General features: G+C 32.9%; 1 protein-coding gene across 1 annotated transcript in view; it reads left to right on the top strand.

Moving 5' to 3' along the window:
• The window catches only part of AGPS (alkylglycerone phosphate synthase), a 132,235-nt gene that overhangs the window by 77,937 nt on the left and 33,025 nt on the right, over window positions 1-21,273 (top strand). Inside the window, exons 12-14 of the mRNA XM_043894854.1 lie at window positions 9,999-10,050; window positions 14,956-15,032; window positions 16,873-16,985. Coding sequence (XP_043750789.1) covers window positions 9,999-10,050; window positions 14,956-15,032; window positions 16,873-16,985 — 242 coding nt within the window. The remainder of the gene's footprint in view (window positions 1-9,998; window positions 10,051-14,955; window positions 15,033-16,872; window positions 16,986-21,273) is intronic.

The raw sequence follows: 21,273 nt of genomic DNA, 5'->3' as shown, positions 1-21,273 counted from the left end.
TTATCGAGGGGAGGAGTGGAAATAAATTTAAGAATAAATATTTGAGCACTGAGCAGTCAAGTTCTGTATTCTGGTAACTTGTTGCTGAAACCTTCCATCACTTAAAGGCCAAGGCCATCTTTAAATTTAAGATACCGCAGGTATTAAGAAGCAAAAGGAGTACTTGAAGAGCCTTATGGTTTTTTGCTTGTGAATTCATACCTAGAAGAATGGGAAACTAGGGTTTTTTGTTTTTCTTTATTTTTAAGAAAATAACCATAAATTCACCATTTAAAATCAAAATAAAATAAAATGTTTTCCATAAATAGATTATATTTTCTGATTAACTTCACATCTTCCTTAGTGAGATTTTTTTTTATTCTAATATTTTTACTTTGTACTGTAGTTTATTCTTTGTGTTAAGCACTTTTATTTATATTTTGTTTTCATCTTACTCAGGCTTGACTATATCCCCTTCAAGAAGAGCTTTATTATTAAAGATACAGTATATATTGTCTCTCTCATTCAGATTTTCAGTGATACGTTTTTAACTGACCATTGTTGCCTGTTGCCTCCATTTTTTTCTGGTAAAATAACTATGAATGCCAAATTAGATTTTTAAAAATAATTATAGAATTTGTGAAACTAGTCATGTTTGTTTGTATTTTCAATAAAAGATTTTAATGAGGTTGCACTCCGCCTGTGTTGGCCAGCTCCACCCCTCACAATGTCTCCACCCTGCAGAACACAGATTTAATAGACTAGAAGTGTTGTCATATGACCTTTGGGATAGAAGTAGACATATGTTATGCTTGAGTGCTCTATTGCTTTTCCATATTACAAATACTCAAATGTAATTCTGTCTTAGGTTTCACTAATGAGAAATGGTGTACAAATTTGTCAAAATCCTGAATTTCTAATTTCACTAAAATTGGAAGTTAATTAAACATAAATAGTTGGTGCAATTTGATGCAGTTTTTGTTACAATTTAATATGCTCCTGATAGAAAGTAACAGATAAGAGCCACTTGTGCTAATAAAAGGCATGTGGTGAGGTTTTTCTTCATCATTGAGTAAGTCAATAAAAATTGCTCTTTTTTTAAAAAAAAAAAATTGCTTGGATATTCACAATATGACCATAATCTAAATTCACTACAGAAAACTATATTGGGTATATGTGCATATATCTGTCTTGATATAAATAAAGGTGATGGTTGATTGAAATGTTCTTTCCACTCTAAAGTTTTAATAATTTTGTTCTGTATAATTAGTAATAGACAATTTTTAGAGACAAAAATACTATGTAACTGGAAAGCTTCCCTTCCTTGAAACTGATTGAAAAGCCTAGATAGGTATTTCATTCTCAAATATTGCTCTTATGAATGAAACAGTGGCCAAGAGTAGTCAATGGGATTTGGAGATATTCCACTATTTCGGGAAACTGCATTTTTATTCTTGTTATACTGCACATATAGAGGGACATTAATATCTATCTGCCTTTCCTGGAAATGAATAAATGTATTATGGTTTACACACATTTTATATTAGTTTATAGAGTATGCAAACTGCATGTGTCAAGAATAGTACTGTATGCTGCCCTGCTTTGTAACAGTATTTTCACACAGAAAAAGTGAGAAAATTATCAGGTTTTGGCATTAGTCGTTGTTCAATTTGTGATTGGGAAGTTCGGTTGATAGCAAGAGAACTAAGATCCATTAAAATAGATGGTACATGGTTTACGATTGTGCCAAATTCTTGATTGAATAATGAGTTGGTTGCTTGTAATTCCTCACTGTCATTTCATACTGTTTCCATTTTTGCACTGTTTGCAGACTCAAGTTGCATTTGAAATGGGAAACTGTATTTTGGATGAGTATCTTTTGGAAAGGAGTGGACATGATTGTTCACAAATAGCAAAGTGGGCTCTGTGTATATTTTTTATCACTATTCTTACTGAAGGAAATGAATTAAGCAACTTTATACTGACAGCAGAAGGATTCTATTAAGGTCGCTCATCTGATCTCTGTCCATGGGAGGAATTGCCCTCTTGCAGTACTTGAGTGCCTTGTGAGGAGCTAGAAAGGAAGATTTAGTGTGAGATTAATGTGATGCTGCCTCATAAGTGGCAGTCCAGTGGAATCTCCAGCTTTACTCAGTAGATGGTTAATGGCTTTTACCATTTTCTCAGAGAGTAGATTTCCTACAGTAGCCTCTCAAGGGGGGAAAGTTGTGTTTTTTAATCAGAATATTAGTGCCGTGTGATATTTTTCTGTTTTGTTTTAAAATGACAAGTATTTTTTTACAAGATGTGAAGGGAACACTGAGTGTTGAAACAAGTTCAAAAGCAGCTTTTGAAGTTTGGGATCTTTCCCCCCCATCCCACCTCCCAGAATATTGGAAATAAAAGCAAAAATAAACAAATGGGACCTAATGAAACTTAAAAGCTTTTGCACTACAAAGGAAACTATAAGTAAGGTGAAAAGACAGCCCTCAGATTGGGAGAAAATAATAGCAAATGAAGAAACAGACAAAGGATTAATCTCAAAAATATACAAGCAACTCCTGCAGCTCAATTCCAGAAAAATAAATGACCCAATCAAAAAATGGGCCAAAGAACTAAACAGACATTTCTCCAAAGAAGACATAGAGATGGCTAACAAACACATGAAAAGATGCTCAACATCACTCATTATTAGAGAAATGCAAATCAAAACCACAATGAGGTACCATTACACGCCAGTCAGGATGGCTGCTATCCAAAAGTCTACAAGCAATAAATGCTGGAGAGGGTGTGGAGAAAAGGGAACCCTCTTACACTGTTGGTGGGAATGCAAACTAGTACAGCCGCTATGGAAAACAGTGTGGAGATTTCTTTAAAAACTGGAAATAGAACTGCCATATGACCCAGCAATACCACTCCTGGGCATACACACCGAGGAAACCAGATCTGAAAGAGACACATGCACCCCAATATTCATCGCAGCACTGTTTATAATAGCCAGGACATGGAAGCAACCTAGATGCCCATCAGCAGATGAATGGATAAGGAAGCTGTGGTACATATACACCATGGAATATTACTCAGCCATTAAAAAGAATTCATTTGAACCAGTCCTAATGAGATGGATGAAGCTGGAGCCCATTATACAGAGTGAAGTAAGCCAGAAAGATAAAGAACATTACAGCATACTAACACATATATATGGAATTTAGAAAGGTGATAACAATAACCCTATATGCAAAACAGAAAAAGAGACACAGAAATACAGAACAGACTTTTGAACTTTGTGGGAGAATGTGAGGGTGGGATATTTCAAAAGAACAGCATGTATACTATCTATGGTGAAACAGATCACCAGCCCAGGTGGGATGCATGAGACAAGTGCTCGGGCCTGGTGCACTGGGAAGACCCAGAGCAATCGGGTGGAGAGGGAGGTGGGAGGGGGGATCGGGATTGGGAATACATGTAAATCCATGGCTGATTCATATCAATGTATGACAAAACCCACGGGAAAAAAAAATAATAATAAAAAAAATAAAATAAAAAAAATAAAAACAATCAAATTGAAAAAAAAAAAAACAAAACAAAACTTAAGCATACCTCATGATATTGAGAGAGGACCGGTTTGTTTCGCTAGGATGGAACATTGTGTATGTGTGCATGGCTTAGTACGAATTCCTCTGAAAACTGTATTTCTCAGTATCAGAACTAGGTTTTTAGAATTATAGATTAAAAGGCAGCTTTTTTTTTCTTTTGAGGATGAGTGGTGTTTTCTACCTACCATCACTTTTATTTTAAACAATTTTAAACTGATAGCATTTTTTTCTAGTGAATTTATACTGTAATTTCATAAGATATACATCATTCATTTCTAACACTTCAGACTGTTAAATTCTGAATTGTTCTGTTTTCAACTTGATTTATCCTGTAGGGGTTCAAATAAATCGAAAGGAGTTAGGTTTAACACTTAACATTGTAAAACATTTAAAGCTTATCTATATTCAGTGATAATTCTTGGAAGATAGTTACAAAAAGAAAATGGGATTGTTATTTTAAATCCTTTTTTTTTTTTTTTTATGTCATGTTTTTGTCCTTCTGAAGCAGAGAGAATAACCTAGCAAAATGCTTGGTTAACTGAAGTCTTTACTGTGTGATCCAGCAAAATGTATCAAACTTGAGGATAGTTATGAGACATGCTGTAATCACTACACTGTTGCTAAACTGCAAATGTAAAGTTACCACTAGGAGACTGTTTGGCATAAACTTTTGTCCTTTCCCTTAATTAAGTGGAAGGAAATATCTATCTTGCATTATGTATTTGTTTCATTCTTTAAAACCAAGAGATAATTCTCTTGTTAAAAGAGTTCTTGTTTACAATGTAGACTCCTAGCTATAAGCCTGTATATAATTTCCAACAGGACTAAGCAGTTTACCAGTAGCCTTAAATATTGCATGGTTTCATCTGTGGTGTTGATTCTGATAAATTAGTCAGAGGAAGAAATAATTTTGTCTACATTTTAAGCTTTTATACCTAGGAATTTGTATTTAAGAGAATTCTCTTCTTTATATATCCTTGTTTGAACTTATAAAAATTAATGTATTGATTATGTGCATACGAAGTCACTTCAGTCATATCCGACTATGTGACCCATAGACTGTAGCCCGCCAGGCTCTTCTGTCCATGGGATTCTCCAGGCAAGAATACTGGAGTAGATTGCCGTTTCCTTCTCCAGGGGGTCTTCCCAATATATTATTTAAATTAATATTAATTATTTTATTGTGAGTTTTTCTGTGAGAGAGTATGCTTTTAACTTTATATCTAACACAGTACAGTTGATATTATGTAAATTAAACAGACATAGTTCCTGTCTTGTAATTGTCACCAAAGGTAAAATTTTCTGTATTTGATAAAATTTTCTGTGCTTAAATTTTTCTATAGCTGTGTCCAAGGGGTTTGGTATTGAAGCATTAACTTCTGATATAGTGTGGATTAGTAGACTATCTCCAGAATAGTTTTAAGGCTCAGGAACTTGGGCCATTCTAGAGTTCATACTGAACATTTGATTTACTCCTTCGAGGAAAAAACCTTTTCAGTTCAAAGGATTCATTTTTTAACCCAGATACCAGTGCTTTATTTTATAGTTTATGAAGTTTTAAGAAATCATGTAGACAAATGAAACATGTTAATACTGAATTTCGTTAGCTGGTAACTAGTAAACTAAGATACCTCTTCTAACAGAATGTCTCATCTAAAGTGCAAGTTCTGTTTTCCCCTGTGACAAGGAAGAAATAGGACTTAGTTCCTTGAAAACAAAATTTGCAGAAAACTTTTGATTCATTTCTTATAGGGACTATTTTTCAGAAAAAAATGGTTAGATTGAGAAAGAGGTTGCTTTTTTAAGTTGTTGGGAATTCTGTTAAATAAGATTAGAGTGGTTTTTTTTAATTTTTCAAGTTATATATTCAAGTAAATTCCTGGTTGTAGCATTAAAGGGAAGAAGTTGCCAGCAATTGAATTTAGTCAATCTTATACCCATGCTTTGAAGTCAGGTTATTTATTTCTTCTTTACTTAGATACAACAAAGATATTGATATTTCTTTGTTAGTCCATACTGGGTTTCTTGTATCTTTTTAGACTATTCACTAAGTATAAAGTACAGATCAGGTGTCATAGACATGAGTTTGCGTAAACTCCGGGAGATGGTGAAGGACAGGGGAGCCTGGCGTGCTGCAGTCTGTGGGGTCAAACAGGGTCGAACACGACTTAGTGCCTGGACAACAGCAGCAGGTGTCATGAGAGATTTTAGTCAGAGCACGTTTGTCATAATAAACATGAAATCAGTTATTTCATTAACTCCACTTCAAGTAAACAGTTTTTGTTTGAGTGTTCCTTAAATGCCCTGAATGTATCATTAACCCATCATTAAAGTTACTTGGTGAAAATACTCCCTCTCTGGTTAGTTCTGATCACCTACCACCAGGGGTCACTTTAACTCAAGGACCCCGTTTCTTCTTTCCTCGTATATGGAATATTCTAGCAGAGTGTAATTGAATAGCATGAGTGTGAACTTAGAGCTCAAATTCTCAGAATTTATGATGTCTTTAACTTTTAAAGGAGATGTTTTGAGTTTTTCTTAACTTACCAAAGTAGTTGTATAGCAATTGAAACATAATCCAGTCTTAACTATAGATATAGTAACTCAGCTTGCATGTTGTTCTTTAAGCATAGTAATACTGTTTTGCTCTTTTGATTACAGGGACTCTTATTTAATTAGGATGTCATGATTTTAAATGTTTTGATTTAAAATTATAAGAAACTTTTCCTCCTTTGTAGTTTTAGAATGCTGGACAGTGATTTACAAATTATCAATTGCCAGAGAATCTAAAGTAGTCTTGCTATGTTTTAATCTGAGTAGTCTTTGCTTATGAGAATTTACTTGTAATAATAACTGAAAAACTCTATTCACTGACTTTTTAAAAAATGTGCCACTGTTAAAACATGAGATTTAATAAAGCTATTGGTTTGATTTTGATAATTAAAAACAGTGTTGAAATTGAATTTAGTATTTATCATCTAGATTCAAAAAGCTTTCTTTAGCTTTTTATTCTTTTGGATAGTATTAGTCTATAACCATTCACGTTGCTTCAGTATGAATAGGAACAGTGGATGACTGGCTAGTTTATATGACTCAGCTGTCAAGTTAAAATCATGATCGGAAATGGCAACCCACTCCAGTACTCCTGCCTAGAAAATTCCATGAATGGAGGAGCCTGGTGGGCTACAGTCCATGGGGTCGCAAAGAGTTGGACACAACTGAGCGACTTCACTTTAGTATAATTGAATAACAGTTGCTATATGTAGCAAGTACCCTGAAGCAAGTTTCGTACTATTTTTTTCAACTTTTTAATTTGAAAATTTTAAGCATACAGAAACTTTGAAAGAATAGTACAGTGATCGCCTGTATATTCATCTAATATATGCAAAAATTACTAGCTTTTTGCTCTGTTTTATATACTTGTGTATTTTTCCCTGACCATTTGAAATTAAGTTGCATTATGACATTTGGCTTCTAAATACTTTAGCATACGTCTTCTGAAAATAAAGGTGTTCTTTTGTCATGTCTAAGAAATCAGCAGTAATTTTTCCCTTGTATTTTTTAATTTTTAAATTTCTATATAATTTTTAAAGATTACTTTCCATTATAGCTATTACAAAGCATTGGCTATATTTCCCATGTTATACAATGCATCCTTGAACCTATCTTACCCAGTAGTTTGTACCTCCCACTTCTCCACCTCTGTTTTACCTCCTCCCAGCCGATAACCACTAATTTGTTCTCTATTATCTGTGAGTCCAGCAGTAATTTCTTAATCCCATCTAGTATTAATTCTATAATTAATTATTCCAGTTGTCCCAAAATGCATTTTGTGGTTAGTCTTTTCAAACAAAGATTTCATCAAGGCCTACATATCATATTTTAATTGTTTGAGATTGAATTCCACTAGAAGTTTACGATAAATGTAATATATTAATACTTTTTTTCATTTTCTGATATATGTGGGGTGTTTTCATTAATAACACCTGCTATAGATACAGGTGGAATAGAATCTGGGTGGCAGTAAGAGGTAGAACTTACAGGTCAGTGGTAGAAATTTAAAAGTTTTTTTTTCTGATAAAACGAATTCTTTTTTACATTTTACTTATTGGTGTACTTAAGCCCAAATGTATAAATATGTATGTTAAATGATATTCTCTTTCTTTTATGAAGGAAAGAAATTTTATCTCCTCAGGCTTTGTATGTTTTATTCAAAGTTGATGTGTCTATTTTAATAAAAACATTTCAAGAAAATTGATTTTCCTTCAGTAGTTTGGAAACTGGTAATGTTTTTAGAAGCATTATCTCAACTACAAAGATACCTTTATACCAAGATTTGAAAGTACTCAGATTGTAGATTTTTATTTTATTTTATAAACATTATACTTTTAATAACACTGCAAAATAGCAAATAAATAGGTTTTCATGTAAGTTTTGTTTCAAATATGACTTTAAAGCTCTGTGAAAGTATGTGTACCTGTGATTTTTTATTTTTTGAGGCTATGTAGTTTATTTGAAATATTATTCATCTAGCAGTCAGAATATCTTGGTCCTAGTTCTCCATATCTGTTCTACAATCATCTAACCTCAGGCAAGTCTTTAATCCCTGTGGTTCTTGTGTTCTCATCTGTAAAATGGGGGTAATACAAGTTCTGCTACTTTGACAAGGTTGTTTCTTTGTTTCTTATATCAAATAAAGACATGAAAGTGGCTGGTACACAATAGGATTCTATAAAATGTAAGGCAACAGGTTATTGTTATGCAAGTATATAAAATTACCTGGTATTGTTCGTTAGATTTGGCAGTGACTTTTTAAAAATATAGATTGTATTATCCCTTTACTGTCAAGGATGAGGAAATAAATTATGTGTGCGTGCATGCTCAGTCGTGTCCAACTCTTTGGGACCCATGGGCTGTAGATTTCCAGGCTCCTCAGTCCATTGGATTTTCCAGGCAAGAATACTGGAGTTGGTTGCCATTTCTTCCTCCAGGAGATCTTCCCAACCCGGGGATCGAACCTGCATCTCCTGTTTTTCCTGCATTGCTGGCAAATTCTTTACTGCTTGAGCCATAGGGGAAGTTTCATGCATTGGTAGGTGGATTCTTCACCATCTGAGCCACCAGGGAAGTCCAAATAAATTATTCAATGTCCAAAATAAGAATCTTATCATTTTGTTGGGTAAAATAAAATATATATTATGAATGGTTTTATAAAATTAAGTATTCGTTCAGTTAAAAGCACATAATAGCAAAAGTGTTACAACACAGTTAAGGTATAAAAGTTTTGTTCTTTTGAGTGATTCTCATAAATTTTAACATTGTGTTAATACAAATTTTATAGATAAATGTTATTCAGGAGATAAATGTTTAAATTGTCAGTCAAAATTTTGTGGTCTGAAAGCAGCTTCATTTTTAAAATTTTTATTTACTTGTGTCTATTTGTTTGTCTGCACTGGGTCTTAGATGTGGCATGCAGGATCTAGTTCCCTGACCAGGGATCGAACCCAGGCCCCAGGCATTGGGAGCATTGAATCTTAGCCAGTGGACTACCAGGGAAGTCCCTGAAATCAGCTTCTTGGTGGAAGTTTAACCATATTAAAAAGTTGCATAGAATATAAAAATCATGTTTAGAGTGAAGCTCACTTTAATTCTGTGGGAAAACTGTAGCTAATTTAAACCCTGTTAGTGTTTGTATGGTAGCGTAGCATCACAGAATTAATATGAATATTTCCTTTTGTCGTTTTTCTTTCCTGCAGCTTTCACTCTGTGTCTAGATTAACATAACACTAGTGTAGCTATCTTAGATACATAATATTATGCTTCAGATTTTGTTGCTGTTTTCATCCAGGTAACCTTGAAAGAATTCTGGACATTGATCATTTTTCTATTTAAAATGAATAGAAACAAATCCTAGAGTTATCTATGAAGACATCACGGTTAAATTTTTAAAGTGGTTTGCCTCACATAAACACCACCATCTTCCTCATTTTAACAGAGTATATGAGTCTAATGACACATTATAGTTCATAAATGGCATAATACTCTAGGCTTGATTTTAGTCTTGTAAATTTTCTACTTTGTTTTAAAATAATCTACTCTGAAGCCTAATACTTCTGTTAGGTATAGCTATTTCCACAGGTCTTTGCTCAGCATTTAGCAGATGTTGTTGCAAATCAAGATCTGGCAACATATGTATGTATGTATGCATTATATACATAGATTTCTCCTCTCCACATGTTTTATAGAAGCATTTGATGTTTTATTTATTGTCATAAAATTATATAAAAAGTTAAGATTTTTTCCTCATGTTTCCTTAGGAATTAAGTTCTTAATCTCAAATACAAAAAGGTGACCTTCATTTTCTAACTGTTTAGGTTCTTTACCATATTAACTTTGTATCACATTTTTTTCTTTTTAAAACAGAGATGTGCTCCTGCATCTATTCGCCTAATGGACAACCAGCAGTTTCAGTTTGGTAAGTAAGGAATGGTGCTCATAAAATCTGCTCACTAAGCCACAAAAATTTATGAAATACCAGTTATGTGCCAGAAAGAAGACTGAGTGCAGAGCTAGAAAAATAAATGTCATAGCTCCTAGCCTTCAGGAAGCTCTCAGTCTAATGAGGACAGATAATTATATAAATGAGTAAGTACAGGAGTATCAGAGATGATATGAAAGAAGACTGCACTGAATACCCTGGGGTGCAAATGAAGTAGGTTGATCCTACTTGATTTTACATAAGATTCGGGCAGAGAGTGGGGAAAGCCTTCTTGAAGGAGTCATGCTTAAACTAAATCTTAAAAGGTGAATAGAAGTTTGCCTGAGATCATCTCTTCTTTCTTACAAATTTTTGTTCACTTGTCAACTAAAAATATGAAATCATAAACCTCAGTGCTGAACTTCAGATCATTCTGTGTGACTCAAAAAGAGGCTAATGTGAGCGTGGTTACAGGAGATGAAGCTGAATGGGTCGACTAGGGCTTTGCAGGATGGATTTGGGTTTTCTCTTGTCCACAGAGGGATATCTTTGTAGAGGGAATAGAATAAATCAGCTTTACATCTTAGAAAGCTCATTCTGTTAACATTATGCAGAATGGATTAGAATGGTTCAAGTGTGGAGGAGGAGTTTAAAGGTTTAAAGAGGTAAATATTGAGGTCTGGGCCTTGTTTAAGGCAGTAGCAATGGAGATGGAGAGTAAGGAATAGATTTTCCAAAGAACAGTTTGCCAGCTGGATGTGGAACGTTAAATAAAGGGAAGCATTTAGGGCAACTCCTGGTATCTGATTGATTGATTAATTGGATGCATTGAATAATAGTCTAGAAGAAGAAATGATGATTTTGGGGAAAAGACATTACAGTGAGTTGTGTTTAAGGTGCCCATGGAATATTTGGGTGGAGAATTCAGTAACAGTTAACCATGTTTCTCTTTTTTCCTATTTTGCTTGAAGTCTTAAACTTTCTAACACAATTTATCATCTTACCAATTTTAGTTTTATTGCTTTTGAGTTTTTCTATATGCTGAAATTTATTTTTATCTAATTTAGTTTATAAAATGTATTTATTTATGAAATTTAGTTTGGGATTTAAGTTTATAGAATTTAAGTACCCTCAGAATAGTCCCATAACAGTTGCTCAATAATAATTACTAGAGACTGTTAGGCATTCTTTTGTTTGGTCTAAGGGTAGCTTAAATTTTTATTTAGGGAAGAATGATTATTGTAATTATATAGAAATTGAACTAAGGAATTCAGATTGATAACATATAAAATATTTGTTTTAAAATTATAAGTCACAGCTTTCATTTTTTTTTTCTTTAAATTGGAGGATAATTGCTTTACAATATTTTGTTGGTTCTGCCATGTATCAACATGAGTCAGCCATAGCTATAAGTATGTCCCTTTTCCTAAGTCACAGCTTTCATTTCTTTAAGTAAATTTCTTTCAGAATAACTGTACTACTGATAACAGTTTAAGATAAATGTGTCCTATAAATGATGAAATTTAATATAATAATTAAATGAAAACTAAGCCACTTGTGTGTCTGGCTTGCATTTGGAATCCTAGGTATTAAGAGAACCATGTATCTGTCTGATTGATAAAACTATATTATCCATTTATATGCTAGCATTGTAGTAAACTGTCTTGGACATTGACCTTAGTAAAATTAACTATGTGGCCAGATTTTATTTATAACTGGGACCTATAACAATTTTTAAGCAGTTTCAAAGAAAAGACCCTTCTGGCCGTCTGCCATCCCTGTTGCACGTTCTCTAACTGTACCTGGGAGCCTGCTCTCAGATTGGCTCTACCCTCTCTAGTCCACAGTGTGTCTCCTCTCCCGCCGCCCTTTACTTGGCCACCAATACAGATTTGATCCTGTGTCTTTGCTGTCTGTAAGCTTGCTGATTTCTCAGTATTCACTGAAGCCTTCCCACCTATATATCTTGCCATGGATTCATGATCAATCAAAGAAAAACTCTTAGCACAGCAAGGGGTGTCCAAGACCTTATACCATCCATATGGCTGACTGGTCAATATTTGTACCATATTGGTTGTTAACAGAACACAAACCTTACTATTAATTGTTAACATTTTTATTATCACCCCTTCTCCTGACACGACTCTTAATATATTGAAATAATATGTTTCCAGTATATTGAAATGATACATATCATCGAGTACACTGAAATGATCTACAAATTTTCCCTGTGAACTAACCTTTGTCACATTTAGGAGCTGTTTCTTGTTCATTTATATGTGTCCTGTATCTATCACATAACAGGCACTTACATGTTGATTGACTTAATCATCAAATTAGCTAAAGAAGGTAAACAAATCTTAACTAGCATATAGTGTAGTGCTAAGCACATTATTGGGGCTTCCCTGGTGACTCGCTGGTAAAGGACCTGCCAGCCATTGTAGGAGATGTAAAGATGCAGGTTCGATCCCTGGGTTGGGAAGATCCCCTGGAGGAGGAAATGGCAACCCACTCCAATATTCTTGCCTGGAGAATCCCATGGACAGAGGAGCCTGGCAGGCTGCAGTCTACAGGGTCACACAGAGTCGGACATGGTTGAAGTGACTTAGCACGCACACACGCAAGCCGTTATCGAGGGCTTCTGTGGTGGCCCAGAGGGTAAAGAATCTGCCCGCAATGCAGGCGACCCCTGGTTTGATCCCTGGGTCAATCTTGAGTCAGGAAGATCCCTAGAGAAGGGAATGGCAACCTACTCCAGTATTCTTGCCTGGAAAATTCCATGGACAGAGGGCTACAGTCCATGGGGTCATAAAGAGTCACACATGACTGAGTGACTTAACACTTTCACTTTAACTAAGCACATTATCCGTAGCACACAACCATCCCTCAAAGCTGTATTTTCAATTTATAAACAATTCAAAAGCTAAATATTTTGAGTATAGTCCACAAGTTACATGTGGTAGAGCCTGGGGTTGAACCCAAATCTGTCTGACTCCAAAGCCCGTGACTTTTTCTAATGTTTCAGAGCACTTCTTTGAAACAGGGATTTATTGAATCCTTTAAAACTATTTAATTAACACTGTAACAATAACAAAATTCATTAATCAAATCTGTCCAGCTAGTAAATTTAGCAACTAGTTCATTTGTTTACTATAAAATAAAATAGCTGGAATATATTTAGGATATAATTAATTTGATAGGAAAAATTAATTTAAGTAAAAGATAATATCCTCTTAATTAATAGTAATACTTGACCCACTTAAAAGTTAGTATCACTTTTATAATAATTATGCTTCAAAGCTATCATGTCAATTCATTGTTAGAGATATATGGGACTAATTCACAGTAGTGTTAACGAATAGAAGTTACACATTTAAGTTGCAGTGTGATAAGATGAGCATATACCCGTAAGGATTATTCTATATCAGAGTAGTAATGTTTGGAATCTTCATACATTATGTAAAGGTATGTGGACCAGAAGTCTTTTGTGAGGAGGAGATACACATGCTCACTCATTTATGTTTACATATTTATTTCCAGTTGCTGTTAAAGTAGGATAAATTTCACTTGGGACACATTTTGTTGATATCTTTAACTTTATACATGCTAGAAATGGTATCTTTTAAAAGTGCTGGTTATACTAGAGAATATCTCTGGTAGGTTACAATAAAAGAAAACAAAATCCCCAAACAAACCTCTTGTGATCCAGTATCTCAAAAAGATTGCTAGGTTGATCTGTATCTAATCTGCCCTTCATTTTTTGTTTTTTGCTTTGTTCAGTTACAGCATTAATATATAATTCTTAGCTTCTGGTTAAGACTTATGTTACTTGGTCTTTTATGTAATATAAATTCTTATTATAATGTATAAAAATGTAAGAAGTATTACAAGTTCAGATTCTCACTTTTAAAAAAATAGATGAATGGGAAAACAAAGATAGCAAGTGATAGTTTTTCCTCCAGAAATATTTCTCCACCTCTCCCTCTTTTTTCCTTCAAAGAAGGTAGTTTGTTGTTTACACTTATTTTAAAAGAAGGTATCCACACTTTAAAAATAAACAAAATCCCAAAATCTTAAAGCCTTTTTTTAAAAGTAAGCTTTTTAATTGGAAATAATTTTAGATTTACTAGAGGCTTTAAAATTCTTTATAAAAATTTTATGTGAATGGTATGCCAAATTTTTCTGAATTGAGCTCATAGTAGTACCAAGGCCAGATGCATGACTCTTAAATGTAACTGTCACAGAGTTAAGAAGTTGCTACTTTGAAAACAATGAGAAAACAGTAAAAGACTTTCACTCCATTAAGCTCAATGCGGAGGCAAACGATGTTAATTTAACAGACTCTGAGACACCATTTATGTTTTGGGGGGAATTTTAGCTCTCTGGGTGTAATTAAGGAAGCAATTACTAGTTATATGCAAGAATTCTGGATGAATTAAGAATTAATTAGGAAACAACCTTAAACTTGGCATTGTCTCCATATTTGGTTATAGTTCTGAATGGTTTCTGCATAATTAAAAAAACCAAAAGTAGTACTAGCCACTATTGGGTGTTCCTAATGAAATAAAAATTAATGAAGTGATTTTACTATGTATAAACTATACCATTGAAAGATAAACTATGTGTAGTATTAAGTACATGTAGTATTTGAGTTTTAAAAAACCCAGGAAGGAGTTTGGTAAACAAAAAGTTCTTTGTGACTTTTGAAAGAAATGACAAAGATAAAAGATGTAGATCTTAATACCAATGTTATATATATATCATGGGAAATTTTAAAACCTAAAGTCATGAAAATGTTCACTTTCTTTTAGGATACTAAGTTAAAGTAGCCTCTTGTAGTTATGAAAAACATAGGTAAATTAATTTACTATTAATTTAAAATATGAACTTTTTTCTTATTAGGTTATGCGCTTAAACCTCAGGTTTCCTCTATTTTTACATCATTTTTGGATGGATTAAAAAAGTTTTATATTACAAAGGTAAGGGTTTTTTTTAATGCTTAGGATATTGATTAATTTTGTTTGTTGCATTCTCTTCCTTACGTACACCTTTTATGCTTCTCCATGTTGCTGTGTGCATTTCATAATTGTTATTTTTTATGTTGTAATAAATATTGAATCAAGCAACTCAATTACACATTCAATTTCAGGAAATATAAAATCTTTCTCAGATTTGAAGTTCCTGAAAATAACATTGCATTGACTATTTTATGCATACAGTATTTTTTATAGTTTGAATTTTTTCCTTAATGGTAGATATCTAGAAGTGAAATAAAAGTAGCAGTTTTTTTAAAACTTTTGACAGTGGAAATGCCCATGTGCCATTTTTTGGTTGCATCCTTGCTGTTACATGTGGAGTTTTTTCTTTTGTTTTAAATTTAGTAAATCCAAGGGGAAGATAGTACTTTAGTTGCTATTTCTTGAAACAGCATTTCTTGAAACTGACCATTTCCCTGTATTTCCTAGACATAATTTTTTTTTGTGAATTAGTTGAATATGGTTATTTTGCCGGAGGTAGCAGATTTGTGGAGTTTTTATTTGTTTAGGGGTGGGGATGGCTTAACGCTTTGCTCTGTGCCTTTTGAATAATGAAATTATTAGATGCCTTTTTCATAAATGTTATAAGTAGTTTTTCCAGTCAGATGACTTCTTTTCAATAAGGTTTCGTTTTATTTTTTGGTGCAAAATTTTCTAATTTTTATCTTTCCTGTGATTGTTTAATGACTCTTAAGCTGAGAAAAAAACCTGCCTTCCTCCAGAACTATGATAAAGGCCATTTCCTTCTCTCTCTCACATTTTTATATTAGGAATTTTAAGAAATAATATCTTTATTACTGTTTAAATTTATTTCAGGTTTATGGTATGAGATAACTAAATTAACCTTCATCTCCTGCTCACCTGATTGTTAACTAGTTGTGATAACACCATTAACTAACCTATCCCTGCTGTTCTTATGTTGATTTGCCATGTCTAAGACATTTTATTACATACTTATCTGAGAAAATGACATTCTAATGTATTAGATTATTTTTAATGAGTTTTTGTTCTTGAAAAATTAAGTGAATTTAATTTTGTAGATCTAATTTTCCCTCTTACTTTTCAGAATTTTCCTTGTTATCACCATTATCTACCTGTTCATAATACTAGAAAAATTTTAGAAACTCTTCATTATTTTAGAAAGCTTATTTATATTTTTATTAAAATTGCAGCAGCAGCAGTTTGTATATTAATTTGAGCAAGAACTGACTGATTTATAATACTTAGTTTATGTGCTTCGGAATGTATGTTTCTCTCACCTTTTTAGACATGTTTTCCTAACAAAGTTATGTATTTACTGTTAAGATTATTCTTAGATATTTTGTATTTTTAATTGAAGATGTAAGATCTTCTTTGAAAATATTACTTAGAAAGAAGTTATTGCTGGTATTTAAGGATGCCGTTGGCTTTTTACTTCCCTACCACCAAACATCCTCAACAAATGCTAGTTTATTATGTTCTGTCATTTTGGTAGTTTTATTTGATTCTTTGGTACAGTTATAATTCTTGCAAGTTATTTCTTATATTTCCTTACCAATATATCGTTGTAATTGACACCTTGGCATACTTTGAAATGAAGCGGTTTTCCATAGTACTGTTCTATTGTGATAACCTAAATAGGTACATTAAGCTTTCTTTTTGATTGATGTATAAAATTCCAGAGCTCAAATTTTGAAGAGCTGGTATGTTTGAGCTGAGATCAGAAGAAAAAAAGAGCAAAATGTATTTTGATTTATTGTTTTGTAGGCTGAAACTTATCAGTAATAATAATATTCTTTTGTAGTTTAAAGGATTTGATCCAAATCAGCTAAGTGTCGCTACATTACTGTTTGAGGGGGATCGTGAGAAGGTTCTTCAACATGAAAAACAAGTGTATGACATTGCTGCAAAATTTGGGTATGGCTTTAAGTTCATAATGTCAAGAGAAAGTTAAACTGAAATTCTGGTATCTCCAAGCAATTGTTAATGTACTCTTTTAAATATTAAATTTGTGTTCAAAAATGACAGTCAACTTAAAATGTGTTGGTTTGTAGGAAGCTCAATTGGTATCTTGCTCTTACTATTCTAATCATATACATGACATAGTGAATCTTTTATTGTATTTTCTCATTAATAATAATTTTATAATTGTTTGTTGTGCTAAGTGAAGTAGAAAAAAGCTCAGTCATGTTGCTATTTAGTGGTAATAGTATATGTATAAAACATGGTATGTTTTTAAAAGGAAATTGTGTTTAATCAAAACTGTTTGATAAATTATCTATACTCCACCCCCTGTCACTTACTGTTTTGTGCTAGTATAAAGAAACAGAAAACATCTCACATTTATAACCAACTGAATAATGATTGGGTGGTTTCTGTCTGTCTGTTTGATGGATTATAAGATTGATGGATGAGAACTATAGTGAAAATGCCATTTATCAGGACTACATTTTCTTCCTTTCATTTTTAAGTACATAATAAACTGACAGTTTTCTGGATACCAGTCTTTTTTTTTCTTCCTAATTTCAGAGGTTAAAATATATCATATACATTATCTTTAATCTGGGTTCTGTGTAAATATTTACTTCTCCCCCCCGCCTTTTTTTTTGCTGTTCTTTATGAGAACAAATGAACACTTAATTTGGAGCCATGTGTCTTAGAATGCTCCGCTTTTATGTGCTTTCCTCATGTATAATATTCAGTCCTTTGTCTTTAGGGTTTTCTGAACTTAATATTAAAGTGTAGTATTCTTAGAGAGAAAAAGATCTCGGGCTTAATTTTTAGTTTACCTTTGAGTTGTGCTTGATTATTACAAAATAATCTTCCAGTTTTATTTTTGTCCTCTTCTAAAATTGGCTAGTGGAATTATACTTTTTTTAGTAAAAGCTGAAATTCATTAATCTTTCACTTTTTCTTCTCCTTAGTACTTTTTGGGAACTATTGATGTTTTAACCAAATTAATTAAGAGTACTATAAAGATTCATTTAATGATTGGTTGGCTTGGACATCAGGTTAACTCTGAAATTTTTTTGAAATGTACGTGTACATATTTTTTTAGTTTCCAAGTTATGTGGAGTACATATGCAATTTGATTTGAAAACTTTTTTCTTTAAACCCATGATATTAGCGAGAAACAATTAAGGAGATTCAAATGAAAACCTTTTATTTATAAATTAAATATTATATATCTACTTAGTCTTAAATATTAGACATTGAAACTTTAAAAATTTATTTCTTTATATATTTAAATATTTATTTGGGATTTCAAAAAATTTCCAGAGTCATTTTTAGGGAAATGGATGCTTTAATGTTTTAATCATTGTTTGTAAGCTTAAATTTGCTTACATTCACCTTGCTATTTCCCACCCCCACCTCTGTGCGGACACACACAAATTGCACTTTGTAGAATCTATAATTATAATCTCAGTTCAGAATAGCCAGCAAATCATTACTAGTTATGTGGCACATTTCCTGTTAGACTGGGTATAGGATGGTGACAAAAGACCTTTTCGTCCTAATGCACACATAATTTTTATAGGGCATGACCTGTCTCTTGGGGCATCACCATTGATGCCTGGTATATATACTATATGCTTGATTAAATATTTGCTGAAAGGATTAGTGAAACCAGAATACTTTATTTTCCCCTGACATCTTTTATTCTACTTTATTTATGCCTGATTACTATGTTGCCCTGTTTTTAAAACAGTGTGTTTTAATCTTTAGGTATTTATCTAAACCGTTTTGTCAGTTTTATTTAATTTGAACTACCAGCTGTGGTGAACTGGCTTTTCATGTAATGCCAGTTTTGTTTTTCTCATATAACATCAGCCAACTTACAACTTAAAAGTAAGAGTGAATCTTAAGATGATTCAGCTCTCTTTAGATACTGATAGTGAGACCCAGGACTACTGATTTAATTCCAGCAATTTGTTTATACTAAAAAAAATTTGTATCAGATTCATCCATTAAAAATAGATTATAGAAAATGAGATATCTATTTAAAGCAATGGTAAAGCATTAAAAACTTAGACCCTGCTTGGAGTGTAGTTTTTTCTTTGCTATTATTTGTGACTTCTTAATTATGTTTTGTAATTAGTTTTGTAGTATACTTTCATCTGGTGCCCTTCATTTAGATGAAGAAGTCTGTGTTGAACGACTCCATGCTATCTCTAGGCAGATTACTTAGGGCTCTTTTGATTTTTTGATATTTATATCTTCATGTGGTTTTCTAGTAGAAGTCCTGGTTTTTCCCTAGTTTTCTCTAGGCACTAGTTCTTTGTTTCAGCCACTGAAGATTCAAGGATATTTTTATTTAAGATGCTACCCTGGCAACTCTTATTCCTCAATCATTTCTCCTACATGATTAGCTGAAGGAAAGCATCACTAAGTTTCTCTCTAATGAAGTTTTAATAAGTTAGTTTAGCTTATGTATTTTATTTTGAATTAGGGCTTTGTTAATCTATACTTTGTTTTCTGTTCTTTTGTCTTATCTTCTGTCTCCACCACAGTTGAGAACTTTTCTTGTGTATTATCTTAGCAGTTTACCTTTTTGCTTTCCACTCCCACCCAAACACTGTTAAATACCTTTGAACACATATGATCCAACAGAATATAATAGCAAATGTTGAATAATCATACTCTGGCTGTTTATCTATGTTTGCTGGTGACATATTTTAAATTCTCTAAGAACTAAGCAGAATAAACATTGCCTGTCACCAACCGTGACAGATGTGTTGATATTTAGCATAGAACTTAAGGTAATATATTACTGTTTTTAAGGGGTTATACTTAAATTGTTACTTTTAAAGTGCTTAAGTTGTTTGACGTAATTTAACGTGAGTGATTAGGTTCACCAGATGGCTCTTTTATATTAAAAAATTGTCTCACTCCTCTTTCAATAGTCTTCCTAGTCCTTCTTCATGAAACAGCTTTAAATTTGTTTAAGATCGTGTTAATTGATATCTAAAATTTGTGATAGAAGGGTAAGAAATAGGGGATGGATAACATAAGGCAGTTGAAATTAAGTATAGTTTCTTGAAATGGCTGCAAAAGTTGCAAGTTATAGGCATTTAATCTAAGCCCTACTATGATTTACATATTGTATCTTAAAGTAATTCTGGCTGGTAAGATACTTTAAGTACCTTAAAGTAATTCTGAAAGCCTTTAAAAAAAAATAGAGCTTCCAAAAAGCTAAATTTGCAGGGAAACCTGTGATTCAGAAAAGCAAAGCCAGAACAGCTTTTCTTTGCAGGGGTTTATGGGTTTAGAATGGATATCTAGTTTTTTCCTGCTTTAGATTAACAAAAAAAAAATGCCTATTTCTGTAGTTTGTTGTACTAGATTCCAAGTGAAGCAGATTCTTTTTTCCCTTTATCAGATTTAGAAGAGAATCTAAAGAAAAATAGCTTTGACCTGGGACTGCAAAGTTGAACTCTTTCTCATCCTAATATATATAGATGCTATATTGTACATCAGTAGGCCGGATATTAAAATGATAGACAGGTCTGCTAACTATTTACACCTCTTACTTCTCACCAAGTACATACTCAGAATGCAGCTTCTCAAAGATTCCCAGCAACGGTCTCTTACACCCTTTCCTAGTCTTCACTCTCCTCTACGTGAACTGTGTCTGTTTCTTCTGTCAATAGGGTTTTTCCTCTCCTGGAGTCAGTGTCTGACTCCAATTCATATCTACCTGAGGTATGGGTTCGTCTGTTTTTATTTTATTTTTTTAATTTAATTTGTCATGATTTTATTAAATATATATACATTTTGAATATTGTTTATCCTGTTATTTTCCCCACAATTTTGATAACTTCATGATATTTTAAATATGCTTATTGTTTAAAAAATGAACAGAGAAAATTGCAGAGAAAAAGTAGTAATCACTTAAAAATCTGCTCTTTAAAGGCTACCATCATTATCATTTCAATGAGTGAATTTCCAAGGAGCACTTAATCTTTCTCTTTGCCAATGATTTTTGTTGTCGAAACTATCATGTAGTAAGTTTACAGATGTATTGGTATCTACTTCTGTATTTCTTTTGATCCTGGTTACATATGCTACACTGTTCAAGTGTTAGTTGCTCAATCATGTCCAGCTCTTTGCAACTCCATGGACTGTAGCCTGCCCGGCTCCTCTTTCCGTGGGGTTTTCCAGCCAAGAATACTGGAGTGGGTTGCCATTTCCTTCTTTGGGTTCA

The sequence above is a fragment of the Cervus elaphus genome, chromosome 33, assembly GCF_910594005.1.
Source record: "Cervus elaphus chromosome 33, mCerEla1.1, whole genome shotgun sequence".
Taxonomy (NCBI): Eukaryota; Metazoa; Chordata; class Mammalia; order Artiodactyla; family Cervidae; genus Cervus; species Cervus elaphus.
Note: the sequence above shows the minus strand (reverse complement) of the source record. Positions and strands in the feature narration are given on the sequence as shown.